Source organism: Zosterops lateralis, assembly GCF_965231275.1.
Source record: "Zosterops lateralis genome assembly, chromosome: 9".
NCBI lineage: Eukaryota > Metazoa > Chordata > Aves > Passeriformes > Zosteropidae > Zosterops > Zosterops lateralis.
The window spans coordinates 13,517,665-13,533,596 of record NC_139769.1 but is presented as its reverse complement, the minus strand read 5'-3'; the positions used below and the strand labels follow the sequence as shown (position 1 = coordinate 13,533,596).

The following is a 15,932-nucleotide window of genomic DNA, read 5'->3' as shown; positions in this document are numbered from 1 at the left end:
TGTCAAACAGGTGTTAAACTTTACACTGGATATTAGTGATGGGCTCATTTTTAACAGGTTTACACAAAGGGATGAAAAAAGCAGAATTTTGTTGAAACAATTTACATTTCATTTGATTTTTTTATCATAAAATAAATTAATTACTAAATATAGGCAGAAGGAATATGGAAGTTATAGTAATGTTTTATTTTTCTTTTTAAAGGACAGGCACCTTTTATTCACGAGAAAGCTTGTGAGAAGTGTCCAGTGTCCCCTTTACCCCTTACCACCCAACCCTGATTAAAGAATGAACAGGGAATTGAGTTACAATCTTTGTTAGCTACACCAAATTTGTGCAAGGCTTGGCATAATTGGCTTCTAAAACAATTTTCTCCCCCAAATTATGGGTTTTTTTGGCAATAAAAATTCAAAACTTAAGAATAAAAACTAACTTGTCAAAGCAGAACACTGTTTACAGTGAAAAAATAAGTGAAAACAGGTAGAACTTGCATTTTAAACAAACTATCGTACTATGAACAGTGTAAGAAAAACAGCTTATAACATATGTGCAACCAAGAGCTTTTCACAATATTTTCTTCAAACTCTTTAAAATTATTTTTTAATGACAATTATATTTCAGTTGGACACAAATGTATTTATTTTACCCTAGCAATAGAACAAAATATAATTTCTTTAGCCATTTTTTCATGAGAACGGTTCATTGTACAGTTGAGGAAATATATGAAATAAGGCCTGTGGCTTGATTGCTAGTGGTTAGACATGTATTCAATCTTTGCCCTAATGGAAAAGATTTGCAGTGAACTGCAAACTGATGCAGAATATCTCTCCTGCTTTTGCAAGTCTTGTCAGGAACAGTAAGGTACAGTAAATTTGTCCCACAGGATTTTAAAGCCTACGCCTTGTATATAATACAATGTAGGCCTAGGAAAAAAAAATGGTGCAGCCATATTTACAAATTTAGTTCACAAACTGCTGCAGTAAAATGGCTGGAAAGTGTTTATTTCTCTTTTTTTTTCACAATTTTGTTAAATTCAGCAGCAGAAGATATCTTAAATACCTTGTTGGTATTTCTTTTCTTTGTAACAAATAATTCATTTTAGTATACTCTGTGTATATACAAAGTTTTTGTTTTATAAAAATTCACAGAACTGCGAGGTCCAGTCATCCCTGTTACTGGAGAACCACGGGGTCAACAGAAATTGTCTCTTCGAGCAGATATGAGGGAGCCTGCAGGGGCCAATTAAGTCTTTTTAATACTTGAATGTGGCCTTTAATATTTCTTTGCTACACTATTAAAGGCTCGTCACCAGTTGCATTTGTCCTTCTCTAACATCTCCTTCCGGAATACATCCTTCCTTGTTAATGGGAATGATATAGCCGTCGCTATTACCCCTGCTGATTTGATAGTACATCTGAAGCTGATGGCCAGCTCCTAGGTTTGGCATGCTCTTGTAGTAAATGTCCTCATTTTCACTCCTCCTGGAAGGAGAGAGGTCTTCTTCAACGTCGGGGCTGCTCTCTGGATAGGGAGAGTCTCTGAGGTTGGGCATGCTCGTGTAAAGAGAGTCTCTGTTGGGGGACTGGAGGTGGTCGTCAGCCTCGGCTGTCAGCTGGGAGACGTAGCTGTCAGTTCCCTCGGTCTTCACTTTCTTCTGGGGCTGGTACAGAAGGGAGTGAGTCCGCTGGGGGATGAGTGGGGCCTCCAGCTCTTTGTGGTGGAGCTCCAGCCCGGGGGTGTCGCTGTGCATCAAAGAGGAGGCGTCGGCCACGATGGCGTCATCTTCGCTACTGCTCCCGCCGATCACAGCCTTCGCTGGCAGTGCCCGCTCCAGGTTGTGGTTCTTGCTGCTGCCCCGCAGGTTGTTGTGCACTAACTCTGAAATGATCATTTTCTCAAAAGCTGTATCATTCAGGCTTAGTCCACAGTCTACAACTTGCACGCTGTCGTTATAGTCTCCATTGCGCAGTGAGTAGCTGTTGTTGAAATTACCATTTAGCGGTAGAGTATCCATGGCACTTGTATCCCTGGCATTGTTCAGTGAATGTCCTGAAACGGAAAAGGACAGGTCTGGTTACTGCCTGACACGTTTTTATCACCTTTTATTTTTCTTTTTTTTTTTTCTTTTTGACAAAGTTCTTTAATGTAGTTCAGGACAAAGTTGTACTTGGAAGTAAAACTTGAGAAAAGTTAGGTTATTGAACATTCCCAAATGTAAACAGTTGCACACCTTATAGGAAAGATGCATTCTAAAAATAGTAACGTGTGTTTCCTGTGGGGAATAGTGGCATTTGAATTTCTTAATTTAGTGTCAATTCTGTGACTTTTCCACAAGGAACTGTTCACTCCATGCCCTTGCATATGTAATGCAAAGCAATTCATTTGGAAACATCTATGTTTGGAAGTACATCACCATGATTTAGAAAAAGAAAATTAACAGAATTTGTCCTAAACGACACTAAATTAAAAAGTAATTAGATCACAGACATAACTGAAGGTAAATGTACAACATAAACCCACATAACTGGCAAGCAACTACTTTAACAACATTTCTAACAATTTTTCCTGGTTTGGATTTTTTTTTTGGAGATGAAGTAAAGAAAAGAATGAAAAAAATGGATAAATACAAAGAATTTATGTTAAACAAGGACAGCCATCTTTCACACTACAGGGACCAGGGCCCACAAGCACCATCCAACAACACGATAGACAGCAGGTGGAATGACTCACTTTGGACAACTCACATCATGTCTGTCTGCTCAGGCTATCTGGCCTAAGAGTAGCTGATATATAAAAGAAAGTAAAATGATTTATTGTAACATGATGAAGAATTACTGAGATTCTCAGCAACTTAGTCAGAGCAAGGGTTCAGCAAATTAGATTACTAAGCAATAACAGCTTTTCTTTTCCCACTTAAAGTAATTTTTTTGCACTAATATTCTGTCTGCCAACAAAGGCCCCAGGCTCCTAAAGGTCAAAGTTTGCCTGCAGTCTGCATCAGTCACAGTGACAGCACTGAATGAACCAGAATACTTAATTAAGAGTTAGCCCACAGTTACCATGGGCATGGAAGTCAAATGCAGAAATGTTAGGAATTTCTGTAAGTATGGGTCACAGAAATTAAACCAAAGAATAAATATTAGTTGTGGAATGGGAAGAGGAAATCAGCCATGGCTGATATCTCATAGCTGTTGAGGGAATGACAGATTGGGTAAGTCTGCTGAAAACATGAAAAGGAGTTTAAGAGGGGGAGAAAATGAAGTCTTATGATGATTAAAATCTTTATGCTTTGGGTTTTGGCTTTTTTTTTCCGATAACTTGATAAAGAAAAGGTTTTCCTAGACACAAAGACATGTAAACTATGACAGCACAGTGCTTCCCAAGCAAAGGAAAAAGAAAATAAATAAAAAAAAATTGCAAGAAATTAAACAGTCTGAACCATGGAAATCAGGTGGTTAGAGCATTCCTAGAAAAGTACTTTATCTACAGATATGTCTGGAAGTAAAGAAAGAATGAAGTGACTTTACTGAAATGAGACTGACCACTGTGAGGCTGCTGCATAATATGCAAGGCTTGGAGGAGTATAAGGGAAAAGTTTTTTGGAAAAGATTTTACTTTTTCTCATTTTGTGGATTTTTTTTTTCATAATTAAAGCTGCAGCTTATCCTAGAAAATTCAATAATCTCTGGAAATATTGTTTTCAATTAAAAAAGAAATTGCATTTTCTCATGAAAAGATTTTTGTCTTCAACTTTAAAAAAATAGAGTAATAAATTCCGAATAAATTCTGAGCAATTTGCAAGTCATTTTACATTTGTGTTATTGTTAACTCTTCTCCATGTGTACTGATTTTAACAGTGATGAGGGTTGTTTGAAAGGTCTCTTTAAGCCTTGATTAAACAACTATGTAGTTTTGCAATTTCATGTATGTTCCAAGATTTTTCTTGCAATGGATTTAGCTGTGCAGAACATATGGCATTTATAAAAGTAGACAACACATGGACCACATGCTGGATTCATTTCCCTCATGAAAGTGATTTAATTCTGTAATTCTAATTTTCTTTTCCTCTGCTAAAGAGATACCAAAATACATCTGATAATCCAAAATGAGTTTTCTATGATATACTGCAGAGTTAAGCATGCTAGAATATATTCAAATTGGCTTGATGAGGCAAATTTTGTTGCCCGTGATCAGGTAATTAATTTGAAATCTTTCATAGCCTGTAGCAAGATTACTGTAGGAATGTAAAAATATAAGCAAATTGTTAAGCATTTCGGCATGACACTGCTTTGGTTTTAAACAGCAAATTATTTCAGCATTGCATAACTTGTGTTACCAATAGGGTTTGCTACAGACCTCATGGTGTTTCCCAAAAAGCAGTATGCAAGTACTTTTTGAATGTGGAAACATTTTATTTGCAAATTGTGAACCACTTGCCCGCTGAGTCTACTTCATGACCGCTAGTTATGTTTTAATTGTGCCCATTAAAAATCATGCTGAAAAAATTTACATTTGATAGGCAAAGTTAAGTTTTACTCCCATACTTGTCTCTCTGTAGGTTGCTAGAGGAAAGCATAAGGAAAGTAAGAAAACAAGAGAATGAAAATAGAAACTACAGTTCAGTTAAAAAGGAGACTTGAAATAAAAACTGGAAACAAGGTTTTATGAGCTCTTTTTCAAAGATTTATCATTCTATTTACACTAAAGTGATCTTAGGACTCATCAAACAGTATCTGCAAGATATTTACTGATGAACTGCAACGTCGTTAAAAAAAGCAAGTAGATAATGTAACAACAAAATGTTAGGTAAATGATGACACTTTATTTCTACACAACTAAACTGTTCTAACTGTTAATCTCAAGATTTTCCTACAGGAAAATGATCTCCCATAAAGCTGCACTATACTATAGTTTAGATCTGTTTGATGCTGGATACGATTTCCTACACCAGGGTATCCAAAGGTGCCAAGATGCCCTGCACTGCTTTAGCACCTCATCCATCCCATAAGCAGGGTTTTCTCAGCAAGCTTTAGAGTCAACCTTACATTGCATAGACATGATACCTCTAAGTGATATATATCTTGAAGATGGGCTCTCGGACCATGTGGTGTCAGTCCTTTAATAGTATATTAAGATTTATGCCACCTGTGTTAAAAACATGGATAATTATTGGTAAATACTGTTAGGGCAAAGGCATTACTATAATATAGTGCAGTTTTACAAGCTGACATTGGCAACACTGTATTTCTCAAATTTATTTCAGAAATTCAGACTGTATGGCTGGGGTATTGCAACTTGAGTTTCTATCTAGGGAAAAGAGGGGATTTGGAGGGAGCCAAGAAAAGTAGTTTATTCAGGAAGTATAAGCACACCTGGTGAGTTAAACACAGGAGCTGAAGGGGCATTACATACAACTGTTTCTGCGAGCAATGTGTTATAGGGGTTGTTAGTGCCGTGTGGTCGAAGAAGAGGGTTTGTTAGTAGGTAATTGCCAGTCATTCCTAAAGCAAAAGAAACAGAAAGAAAAATGTCAGTTCCTTAATTTTAGCCTGACAGTTTCAATAAAGAATAATTTTTATTCATCATGAATCACGTAGGATTTCTAAAATGTAATTCAACTGAAAATTTCTGGATGTATTTGAGCTGTGCATTGGAAATGGGAGCAGGAAAATACAGTCAGATTCCAGTAATTCACAGGTGCTGTCCAAATCCCCAAAGTAAACATCTAGTGAAAGTGATATTTACTGATGTATACAAAATCACTGTTACACAAGAGTATCAATTAAATGTTTAGAGATCAAGGTACTGCATAAAGCTATTAGAACTTTAAAAATGATCATAGGGAACACTTCTGTCCAGAACTGAGAACTGAATTTCTCAAACTGAAAGGTACTGAAAAACCTCTTATGACAGGATCAGAGCTGTTACTCACTTTATTAAAAACACACAGATAGTGGAAGGGAATTGCTGTTTTCAACAGACAGTGGATGACAAATTGCAAGAAGCATATCTTAGTATATGCAAAAGTATGCATGCTGAGGGGAAAGCAAAATATTTGCTCTAAGAAATCAGAGCATTCACATTTTCTCCTGGGACATTCATGCTGCAAACATATCTGCCAGGTTTTAAAAAGGAATTCCTCGAATGATAAGTTTCTTTAAACTACGAGTTTACAAACTGCATAAGACAAAGAAAAATATTACATGAACAGACTCTTTTAAACTCTTGTAAACTCAAGTTTACGTGTTAATGCAACACCATTTAAACAACTCTCAGAATAATCAGAAAAAACTCAGCATGATTTGAGAAATTATTAAAAAGTCAATTAATCTCTGATTCCTAGCTACTACAAGAAAAATGCTGCGATTTAAAAATTAATTTAAACATTTCAATAAGATAAAATTTAAGTTTCTTTTTTATTACTTTGCAAAGCAGTACATCAAGATTAGTGTATTACAGACCCAAGGACAATTAAAGAGACAGCTATATTTTTATAGTATAAATATTTTTATTTGGCAAGGAATGATATATATTCCAAATATTAATGCCTTTTTACTCCCAGAAGTAGCAGAAATGAGCAGAAATTTCTAACACTCGGAGAATTATTGTCTGACTATGCTAATCTTATTTGAAAGTTTGTATTAGTGATCAACTAAAAAAATTATCATAGCTTTTTTCCATTGTAAAGTACTTCTTACTAGAAATAATAACTGAAATATATTTTCCTTGGGTTTTTTTTTTATTTCGTGTATTATATTTAATCTTGGTTAGAATAATTACATGTATATTTATAGTTATTACTTTTTTCCAATCCAAATTTCTTTGTCACAAAAAAAAAAAAAGCTTAATTAAAAGCTTGATTTTTATTTTAAAGGAAAAAAAGACACTTGTCATTTATTATTAAACTACCCTTATACGTATGTATCACTGAGATAGTGACAATATTATAACTCAGTAGAGATGATACCAATTTTTTTAATCATGGCAGAACATCTCCAGTGACTTGAGTCTGGAACTTGAAACAGGGAGAAGGTTCTGAGACCTCTGTTCAACACTGAATTAACCAACATTGCAGCACAGTTAGAGCAAACCTCAGGAGTCAGAGACAGCAAATTAGGGTAAATACCACATTTTATGTGGCTTGTATTTTTGGAATTTTAGTAAGACACTGAAGGTAACATGAAAAATATGCATTTTCTACCTAGGAGAAGTTACTTAATTTTGATTTTTGCCAAAAGAACATGCGGGATTCATAAGGGGGGGTGGGAGGAGCAGCAAGACACACAGGTCTTACCCACTTTCTATATACCAAATATCATAAACAGAATCATGCTTTCTGATACCTTTTGGTTTGCAAACACCACAGTTTTTACTTCCAAAATGAATGCAAACATGCTGTCAAATCCAGCTATTGAATCCTGAATTTGAATTTTCTGTTTGAAACTTTCTGAGTTGAGCAGGAACTGATTGCAGTAAGACCAGGGAGTGGAAGAACAGGCTTCACACCTGGCTTGCACAGAGCAGTCCTCTCTCCACTGCTGGCTCAAACTGCCTTCAAAACACACTGGGGAGCGGAGAAAGGGAGGGACAATCTGTCTGGGTTAATACCCTTGTCTTCTGTCTGGACATGAGAATGAAGTTACAGATTTCAAAGTCGATCTGAGCTGAGAAGTTTTGAGTTTTGACTTCTCTGTGCCTGAAAATCAGGATTCTATCCAGATATTCTGTTCCATGTTACAGATATGATGCTCTTTGAAATAGAAAAGATAAATGCTTTACAGACATCTTTTGCATAGAAATGATATCAATTAGATTTCACTGGGAAAATTTCTGCACCTAAAAATCAGTCAAATATGCATTAAAATGTTACTGCACTCATATTTCTATTTCAGATTTAACCTATAAAGGTTAGGAAAGATTTAAAATTATGATCTTGCTTTTAAGCTAAATTATTGATGAAACTAATTTAAATACATTCCCATGAATTGAAGAATTAAACTTCTATAGCGGGGCCAGTTAAAGAAACATGGTTTTCAAAAGTGCTGGTGGATAACTTTAAAACTCTGGTTTTAGAAAACACTTGTTCCAGATTTTTTTTAAAACATTCTTTTCAATTCTTCTGTGTTAAATGATATAAAATCTGTATTAAATTTATGGATTCTAAAACTGAAATGTTCCCAGTGACTGACCTTGATTAAGTGTTGAAGTGCTGTTGATGTCACCTGAGATAAAAGATGATTCCGATTGTTTTCTCACAGTGTCATTCCACATTCTTCTTATCCGACTCTGTTAACACAAAGCAGCAAGACAAAAGCATAGTGGGTTTTAAAAAAAAGATTTTTTCTATTTATGTTCTATTATGCACATAATATATTATATAGTACTATATTTTTTATAAATAAAATAAACATTACATAGTTGTGTTTATTTTAGCCATTCTTCTAGCACACAGTGAAAATTCCTTCTTTTTTAATTAAAATTTTAATTGATCAAACTTCATTTCAATGAAACATGATGGTATAAACCTTTCTATAAGCCAGTCCCTAATTACAAGAAAAAATAAGGTATCTGTATTAGACCAAACTAAATGTTTAAAAAAAAATAATTCTACTATGCAGAAGCATGTATTTACTAGCCAAATGACAATAATGAGAAGACAATTAGTCTTTCTGATTGGAGGACATCTCAGTAGGCTTTTCATAAATAAGGTAATTAAAAGATGCTGTCAGGATCTCTGTTACCTGAGTGCCAGAGGAATAGCGAGCGCTGGTTCTGGTTGTTGAAGCCTTCACTGAGCTGTGGGGACTCTCAGTTGGAAGCCCTCCACAGCAGTAGGAATGTCGGAAGCATTTCCCATATTCCTTACGTACCTATGGGGGGAAAGAAATATTGCTTAGCACACAAAATAGTTATAAATGTCTGCTGGCAGAACCTTGCATTGAAACTACTCACTTTTCAAGCAAATAGATAATTCTTGTCTGTGGAATTGCTGGCTGTTAGCAGAACCACATAGTTCTCCCTACTCAGTGGCGGTATCAGCAGCTACCCCAGGAGTTTTGAACTAATTATTTCCAAAGTATACACACACTTCTCAGAGATGCCCCTGAGTAATCATTACTGAGTTACTTATAGAATTGTTTTTATTTCATTTTCATATTGTAGATTAATATATTTAGGTTTACCTGAATTGAATGCTGGCTGAAAATAATGGTTTTTATATGAACTTTTGGTGCAGAAAGCCTGTCTTTCCATCCTAGCAGGCAAGAAGGGCTTGAGCACTGTTCAGTACTGCCCCTTATGAGATCATTTCCAATCTTGCAATACCTGTAAAGGCATTTTCTTCCTTTGTGTAACTAATCCAGCTGCTACTTCAGATAGCCACACCTGCCCTGACACTGAACAGAGCCCGCAAACATCACTGCCCCACTCCAGACACAGCCCCAGCTATGCTGGTGGAGCCACCTGTTAGGGCTCCAGAGTCACTTTTAGAACCATAAAAGCTGGGAATGAAGCACCTTTCACTTTTAGGACCAAAATACAGAATTCTAATTCCTGTCTTTGTTGAATCTAGAAATTTGAATATACCTATGTTTATGATTTTTTTTTTTTTTTATGACAGAGCAGCAAAACTAATTAATAACTTCAGTATTGGGGCTGCATTTATCCTCCTTCTGTTTCCAGTGACATACTGGAAAGTTCAGTTTTGTTATGTGTGATAAGAATTGCCATAAAAGTAATCAGGATCATTTTACAGAGCAGTTATTTCTCCTCTATTCCATGACTGCTTCACTGACTACTATTTTTGGATAACAGAAGAGTGTGTGCATGTCTTGGCAGTAAGACTGCATCAGTGAAAGGACACAGTGGATAGAATTTGTACACATGTGTAAGCCTAAATTCATAAATCTTCCACCAGCTTACATGGGAACTTAAGTGTCTCTTCTACATCAATGAGACTTATGAGTTTCTGTGAAAAGAGAGATTTCAGCTAATCTGGAAATTCTGCCTGACCTATGAATATATAAGGGAGACAGTTACGTGTATGCAAAAAGGGAAGAGGAGAAAATGCAAAAAAAAAAAAAAATAGTGTGACTTTACATATGTAATGTGTTGTTTTCCACAGAAGTTTTACTCACAGAATACATACTGTGATGCTTCTATAAATCACAAGGATGAAGAAAAGTTGAATAATTTATGCTTTAACTTCAAGCTAGGCATAATAACTCAGCTTTTTATAAAAGTATATGGTACATATTTTAAGTCAACCCCTATCTGTAACAGCACAAAAGACATGTAAAAAAATGAAAACAGAAGTAAAACAACTTAGAATTATAATTTTTCACCCTGGAAAACATAGGTCTATATACATCATCACTAGATGGTATAACACCTAAGAAAATACATTCCTGAACACTAATGGATATTAAATGTTCTAACCCACTACACAGTAGAGACAATAGCAATCAAAACTGTATTTTTTACCCAAATACCACCCTTGAGGGCTGGTTTTGCCTAATGCCTATATTGCAGTGAATGTACATTATCTGTCAGGACTAAGCATTCCACTGTCATTATTTCTAAATTATAGCTTGTTGGAAACTGATGGAAGCAACAGCACTATCATCTCGTCAGAACTGGAAACATAATAGTTTTCACTTCCACATTTCTATTTCTCTGTTCAATTTAGTGACCAAGTAGCAATAACAGAATAAAAAGACTACATTAGCTATGCAGACAGAGGATAGGACAATATCCAGTCAAAGGCAGTGACACTTAAAAATCTTAAATGGCAGCTTTAACATTCTTTCAGGTATAAATCTTATTGCTCTAGGTTATGTTTTTTCACACTTGACTGGTATTTTAATATTGCTTTTTGCTGACTCCACTTTATATAAAAACAATACACAGCTGTAAAAAGAAATAAAAAAGGAATCTGTTTCTGATTTTCAAGTCCAATACAAATAGTAAAAAGGAAACATTATATGAAACCCTAACCTAGAAATTATTTGCATTTTGAGAATGATTGCCTTTTCCTCCCTATCTTCCTCTCTTAGGCTCAGTCTTCTCACTAAGTGTGCTTTTTTTTCTCCAAATGAGTGGAGTGTCATGGTCATCCAGGTAATATCTGTCTAGAAGATCTTTTCTTTAAACACCTCTGAATGCCATCATCTACATCAAGTTTAGAGATGCTGGCAATGTTAGAGCTGGTACAGTTGAGAACATGAGCATAGGACTTTTGTATTTACACAAGAAGACATTATCCAATGGTCTCAAACCATCTTACAAATACCAAGTAAATATGTCTCTGGTGAGTTAATTATAATAGGACTTAATAATTGCTAGGTCTCCAGCCTAAAAGTGGTAAAAGTACTTAGAATCTAAATATTGCAAATTGGATATTTCCAAACGTAAGACATACTCCATTTCATGTTAAGTTTGTTTGGGTGGGATTTTTTTGATGTTCACTCTCCCTCTCAACTCTCACTACTTTCATTTGTCCTGCCTTCTAACAAAGGCTGTCAGCTTTTTTTATGCATTCTTCATTAAAGCACCTCTAAGGCATCCTTGGAAGCAATCTCCACCCTCTGGGGAAGAGAAGGGATGCAGGGAACCCAAAAAAGGGTCCCACAGAGCTGCAGCCTTCACTCTCCTTCTCTCCTGCTTGCTCCTCTCTCCCCTTCAAGCTTTCTCTCTGTCTCCCTCTGTCTCTCCTTCAGCAGAGGAGACCTGCTCCTTCCAGACCCTTCTGCTCTCATCCAGCGAGGGGGAGCAGAACTAATTTAGCTCATCCCACTCCTGAGGGAGGCTCCAGTGAAGAGCACAAAGCTACTAGGATTTCTGGGGGAGGCAAACACTTGGGAAAAAAGTATTAATGCTGGCATCTTTTCCATCTTCAGAAAACTATTCTTGTTAGCAGCTGTCTAGCATTAATGACTACTTTTTTATAAGGTGTGTCAAAGTTCATAATAAAATTAATTTTTACATCCCACTTTATTTTGTAATGAATGAGCACACATAGTACAATCCCTGCCTATCACCCATAGCTTTATGTGGCAGCTTAATGTGATCTCAGGAGAGGTGCTCTGCCTTGATCTAAGAAAAGGAGAGCATTTCCAGGCTGATATGGGCTGATACTGGAACTGATCCTTTGTTTGCAGCACTGCAGCAAAGGCAGGACTTGTTTCATATGGACATAAAAGATTTTTGGCTGTAAGTCCAGACTAATATGTACCACATTACCAATGTTAAACTTTTACATTTTCTTCACAAAACCTCCAAACTTTTTAGGCCCAGGCTGGAAATGCTGCACTCATGTTAAACCTGTCTGCGTCACAGAGCAGTTACATGACTAACACTGGCACACACAGCAAGAACTGCATTGCAATTCTAGTTCCCTCCTCAAACTACTTCAAAATACTTCAGTTCTTCAAATTGCTAATTTTATTTCCTTAAGAATTACACGTGGCATTTCTAAGGAGTTAGGGAACATTTATCTATGTTTTTGGTAACTTACTTTCTTTTGAAGGGCACAATGAAAGATGAAAATAAACATTCCTTGGAAAGCATTAAATACTGTGAAGAGATATGTCATCACAACGGTCCCCTCATTTATAAACAGCAGACCAAATGACCATGTTAGGCCAAGGAGACACAGGAGAGCAAATGCACCCAGGACCCAGGATCTGTAAAAGAAAATTAATTTTAGCAACATTACTTATGAGAATGTACTTCACCAAATCCAATATTAACATTTCAGTTCCTGCAGTTGACTTTTACTAGTTTCACATTCAAATGTAAAAATTCCTTGGGTTTAACCTTTTATCTATTAAAGAAAGAACAATTCCATTCAGTACTCTTAGACTCCAGTGAAAACAGCAAGAGTAGATATAACCTTTGTCTTTCTCAAGAACAGCATAGGATGTCAAAACTATTTTGAAATGCAGAAGTATAGCACAAGCCCCAGCTACTCCATTGCTTTATCTGCTTTTAGAGAAGAGATTGATAAATCTGGCTTAGCCACTAATCACACCATAGATTTTAAACAGTGGTGCTGCCATATGACACCAAATAATGTAACACAAATGCACAAAGGTTAAACAGCAGATTAAAAGCCTAGAGCCCAAATCATTAATGCTTCGATAAACTCAGCTAAACTGAAGCTAGAGGATGTAACTTCCGCATGAAGAAACCCTGCTGAAATGCAACAAAAATATGGATATTGCTTTACAGAACAATCTAAAAAAGATTCCATCATGAATAGGTTAAGGAAAAGGAATTGTAGTGAACAGCACAGAATGAAAGGGAAAGGGAATTTAGTCAGTGAATTCCACATCTAACTAATGATCTTACTTGATAAATGGCTTATTATCTTCATAGCTAGAAAGCATTATAAGCAGAAAAGAGAAACAAAATTATTAGACAGAATTGAAACAGAAATTAATAAGAGCATTTTTAAATTGTCTTTAAAAATTAGTCAAAATTAGGAAATTCAAAATGCAGAGGCAAGCAATTTAAAATTATAAAGGCATTTAATAGTTTATAAGTCTTTAGCAAATCAGGTATCTCAAAAATAGTTAATTAAAATTAAGGGAAATCCACAATATGACCGAGTTTGTAAAGTTAAAAATCATGCTAGAAGTTTGTTAATGTAGGGTTCTATCTTACCCAGGTAAGTCCGTATTATAGTAGCCATCACAAACACGGTAATTACTGGTGTGGATGAGGAGACAGAAAGAGGAAAAGGAAGAAAAGAGAGAGATGCTAAAGATTAGCTCTCTCTCTCATCATGCAACATGCAATGAAGCTGATACTGACCTATCTAGAACATCTAGTTCACAATGTTATCCTTACTGAAAGTCTCCCTTTGCCATTTCCAATGTTCAAAGCAGATCTGTAAGACCCTTTCACATCCAACCCTCAGTGTTAAAAAGTTGCACAATCCCTTCAGTGTTGGTAACAAAAACCTTGAATACAATGTAAGGCTATACAGAATACAGTAAAAAGCTATCTAAAGAAGCAAAAACTGCCAAAGCCTTGTTAGTTAGTCAAAACTTATGTTACTCTGCAAAAGGGATACTACAGTAGAACACCATGATAAAGTAAACATTTGTTAAATTAGCATGAAAACAGCAGATAATCTTCAAGTTAACAATAATAATAGAGTCAATTCTCTTGGGAGAACAGGATTACGAGTTGAAACTGCTCAGAATCCCTAAATCAAAAAGTCATTTAACAAAACAAACTTAATATAATCGTATCAGCCATGCAAACAGGAACATCATTTTTGAACTGCATTTTAAATGCAAATGAAATTACTACAGTGCTGTGGCATTTCCATGAAACAGTTTCTTGGCACTAGTTCCAGGCTGAAATTATCTAATTTTGACCGGCGTTTGTGACATTACAGCAACAATGTGACGAAAGCAGGATTGGCTCTGTTTGCTTCTAATTGACATCTGCAGTTGCTGGGAGACAATGGCATGTGCTCCTAATGGAGAGTAGCTTTCAATCAGTTCAGCAATCAGAAAATAATCATAGTTCTCATACTTGAACACAAAGCACTTACTTAATGTTTTCCAACCTGCTAGAGTCTGGTTTCAAAGTGTTTGAGTGCTTCACCATTTTGCACAATGTGATCACCAGGAAGATAAGATTCAGCTGTCAAAACAGATAAGAATGAAATTAAACTACTTCAAGTAATAGGTTGAATAATGATGATGTTACAGGCTAAACAAAACCCCTGTAGTTTATTTCCAAGTAAGTAGTAAAAATTGGTAACTATATCAGATGGTCTGCAAACTGTGATTGCATATGAGAGGATAAAAATATTAGAAGTCCAAAAGGCACCAGATCATCATGAACCACAATATTTAACTCATGTCCAACACTTGCCATTGCCAGTCTAGCTCTGTCCTTCGGCATGTTTTGCTCATCACCTGCTCACCTTTACCTGTCATCTCTGGCCCTGTTCCCCATCTCACGCTCTGAGGACTATGGTCACCCCTTTACTGGGCTACACTAGTTGTCTTTTTATCACCCCATCCTGATTTTGAAACATTTTTCACCTTTGCTGGTTTCTCTTTTTTTTTTTTTTTTTTTTTTTATTCCTTTTTGTTCTCACAATCCTACTGGGGTCTTGAAAAGACCTTAAATGTAACTGGAAAAAAAGAAAAAGGGAGGAAAAAACGAAAAAGAAACACAAAGATGTAGCAAATGCATCAAACTTAACAGTGCCATAGACATATGCTTGTGGTGCACCCTCCTGCTGCCCTCTTTCTCTTTGTAGTCTGAATTCTGTCGAAGCAAGACTGTGTATGCCACTTGAAGGACTGTGGCATCTTATTCTTGTTGTGTCATTCATATAGGTAACACCAGGGAAGGTACTGAAGGAAAATTTTTATCATTCTCTTATTGTGAAACAGAATCACAGATACCAAAGTTACTGGGTGCCTTTCTCCTATTGACTTCAAAGCCTGTGAAAAGCACAGGCAAGCCAAATACAAGGATGGCCTGCAAAATACAGGCTAAAAAGTAGGATCCAATTAATTTCAGTAATTAGTTTGTGCTGTCCTCTACCACACGGAAAGTCAGTATCTTTGAAACCAGTAAGAGCCATGTCCTTTCAGCAAGGAGACACACATCCTTGTCTACCTCTACAATGGTCCACACAAAGTGGCTGGACCAAAAGCTAAGGAAGAATATGCTTGAGCATCCTTATAAGACATACATTAGATAGAGAGCCCCAATCTTATTATCTTCCATATATATATATATGCAACTGGCTACTGATGGAGGATGATTATACCCAGTCTCTCTCAATTTGGGTAGTCTTTGTTTGAGATAGCTTCAAAGTCTTCACTATTTTTGTAACACTGGGGATACCAGTTCATGCCAGATGTGTTCCTGCAGCTGTGCCTCAACGGTCAGAAATGTC

At 36.1% G+C, this 15,932-nt stretch overlaps 1 protein-coding gene across 6 annotated transcripts in view; it reads right to left on the bottom strand.

The window, feature by feature from the left end:
* Positions 1-1,004: 1,004 nt before the first annotated feature.
* ADGRL2 (adhesion G protein-coupled receptor L2) overlaps positions 1,005-15,932 on the bottom strand; it is a 311,558-nt gene continuing 296,630 nt past the window's right edge. For 3 of the 6 annotated variants that reach the window (XM_083867780.1, XM_083867781.1, XM_083867782.1), the window contains 6 exons: positions 14,565-14,656; positions 12,513-12,681; positions 8,740-8,868; positions 8,188-8,284; positions 5,371-5,499; positions 1,005-2,047 (listed from right to left, as the gene is read on the bottom strand). In XM_083867780.1, the coding sequence (XP_083723906.1) occupies positions 1,293-2,047; positions 5,371-5,499; positions 8,188-8,284; positions 8,740-8,868; positions 12,513-12,681; positions 14,565-14,656 (1,371 nt within the window). In that variant the 3' untranslated portion in view covers positions 1,005-1,292. The remainder of the gene's footprint in view (positions 2,048-5,370; positions 5,500-8,187; positions 8,285-8,739; positions 8,869-12,512; positions 12,682-14,564; positions 14,657-15,932) is intronic. The other 3 variants (XM_083867783.1, XM_083867785.1, XM_083867784.1) reach the window with 2 other exon arrangements.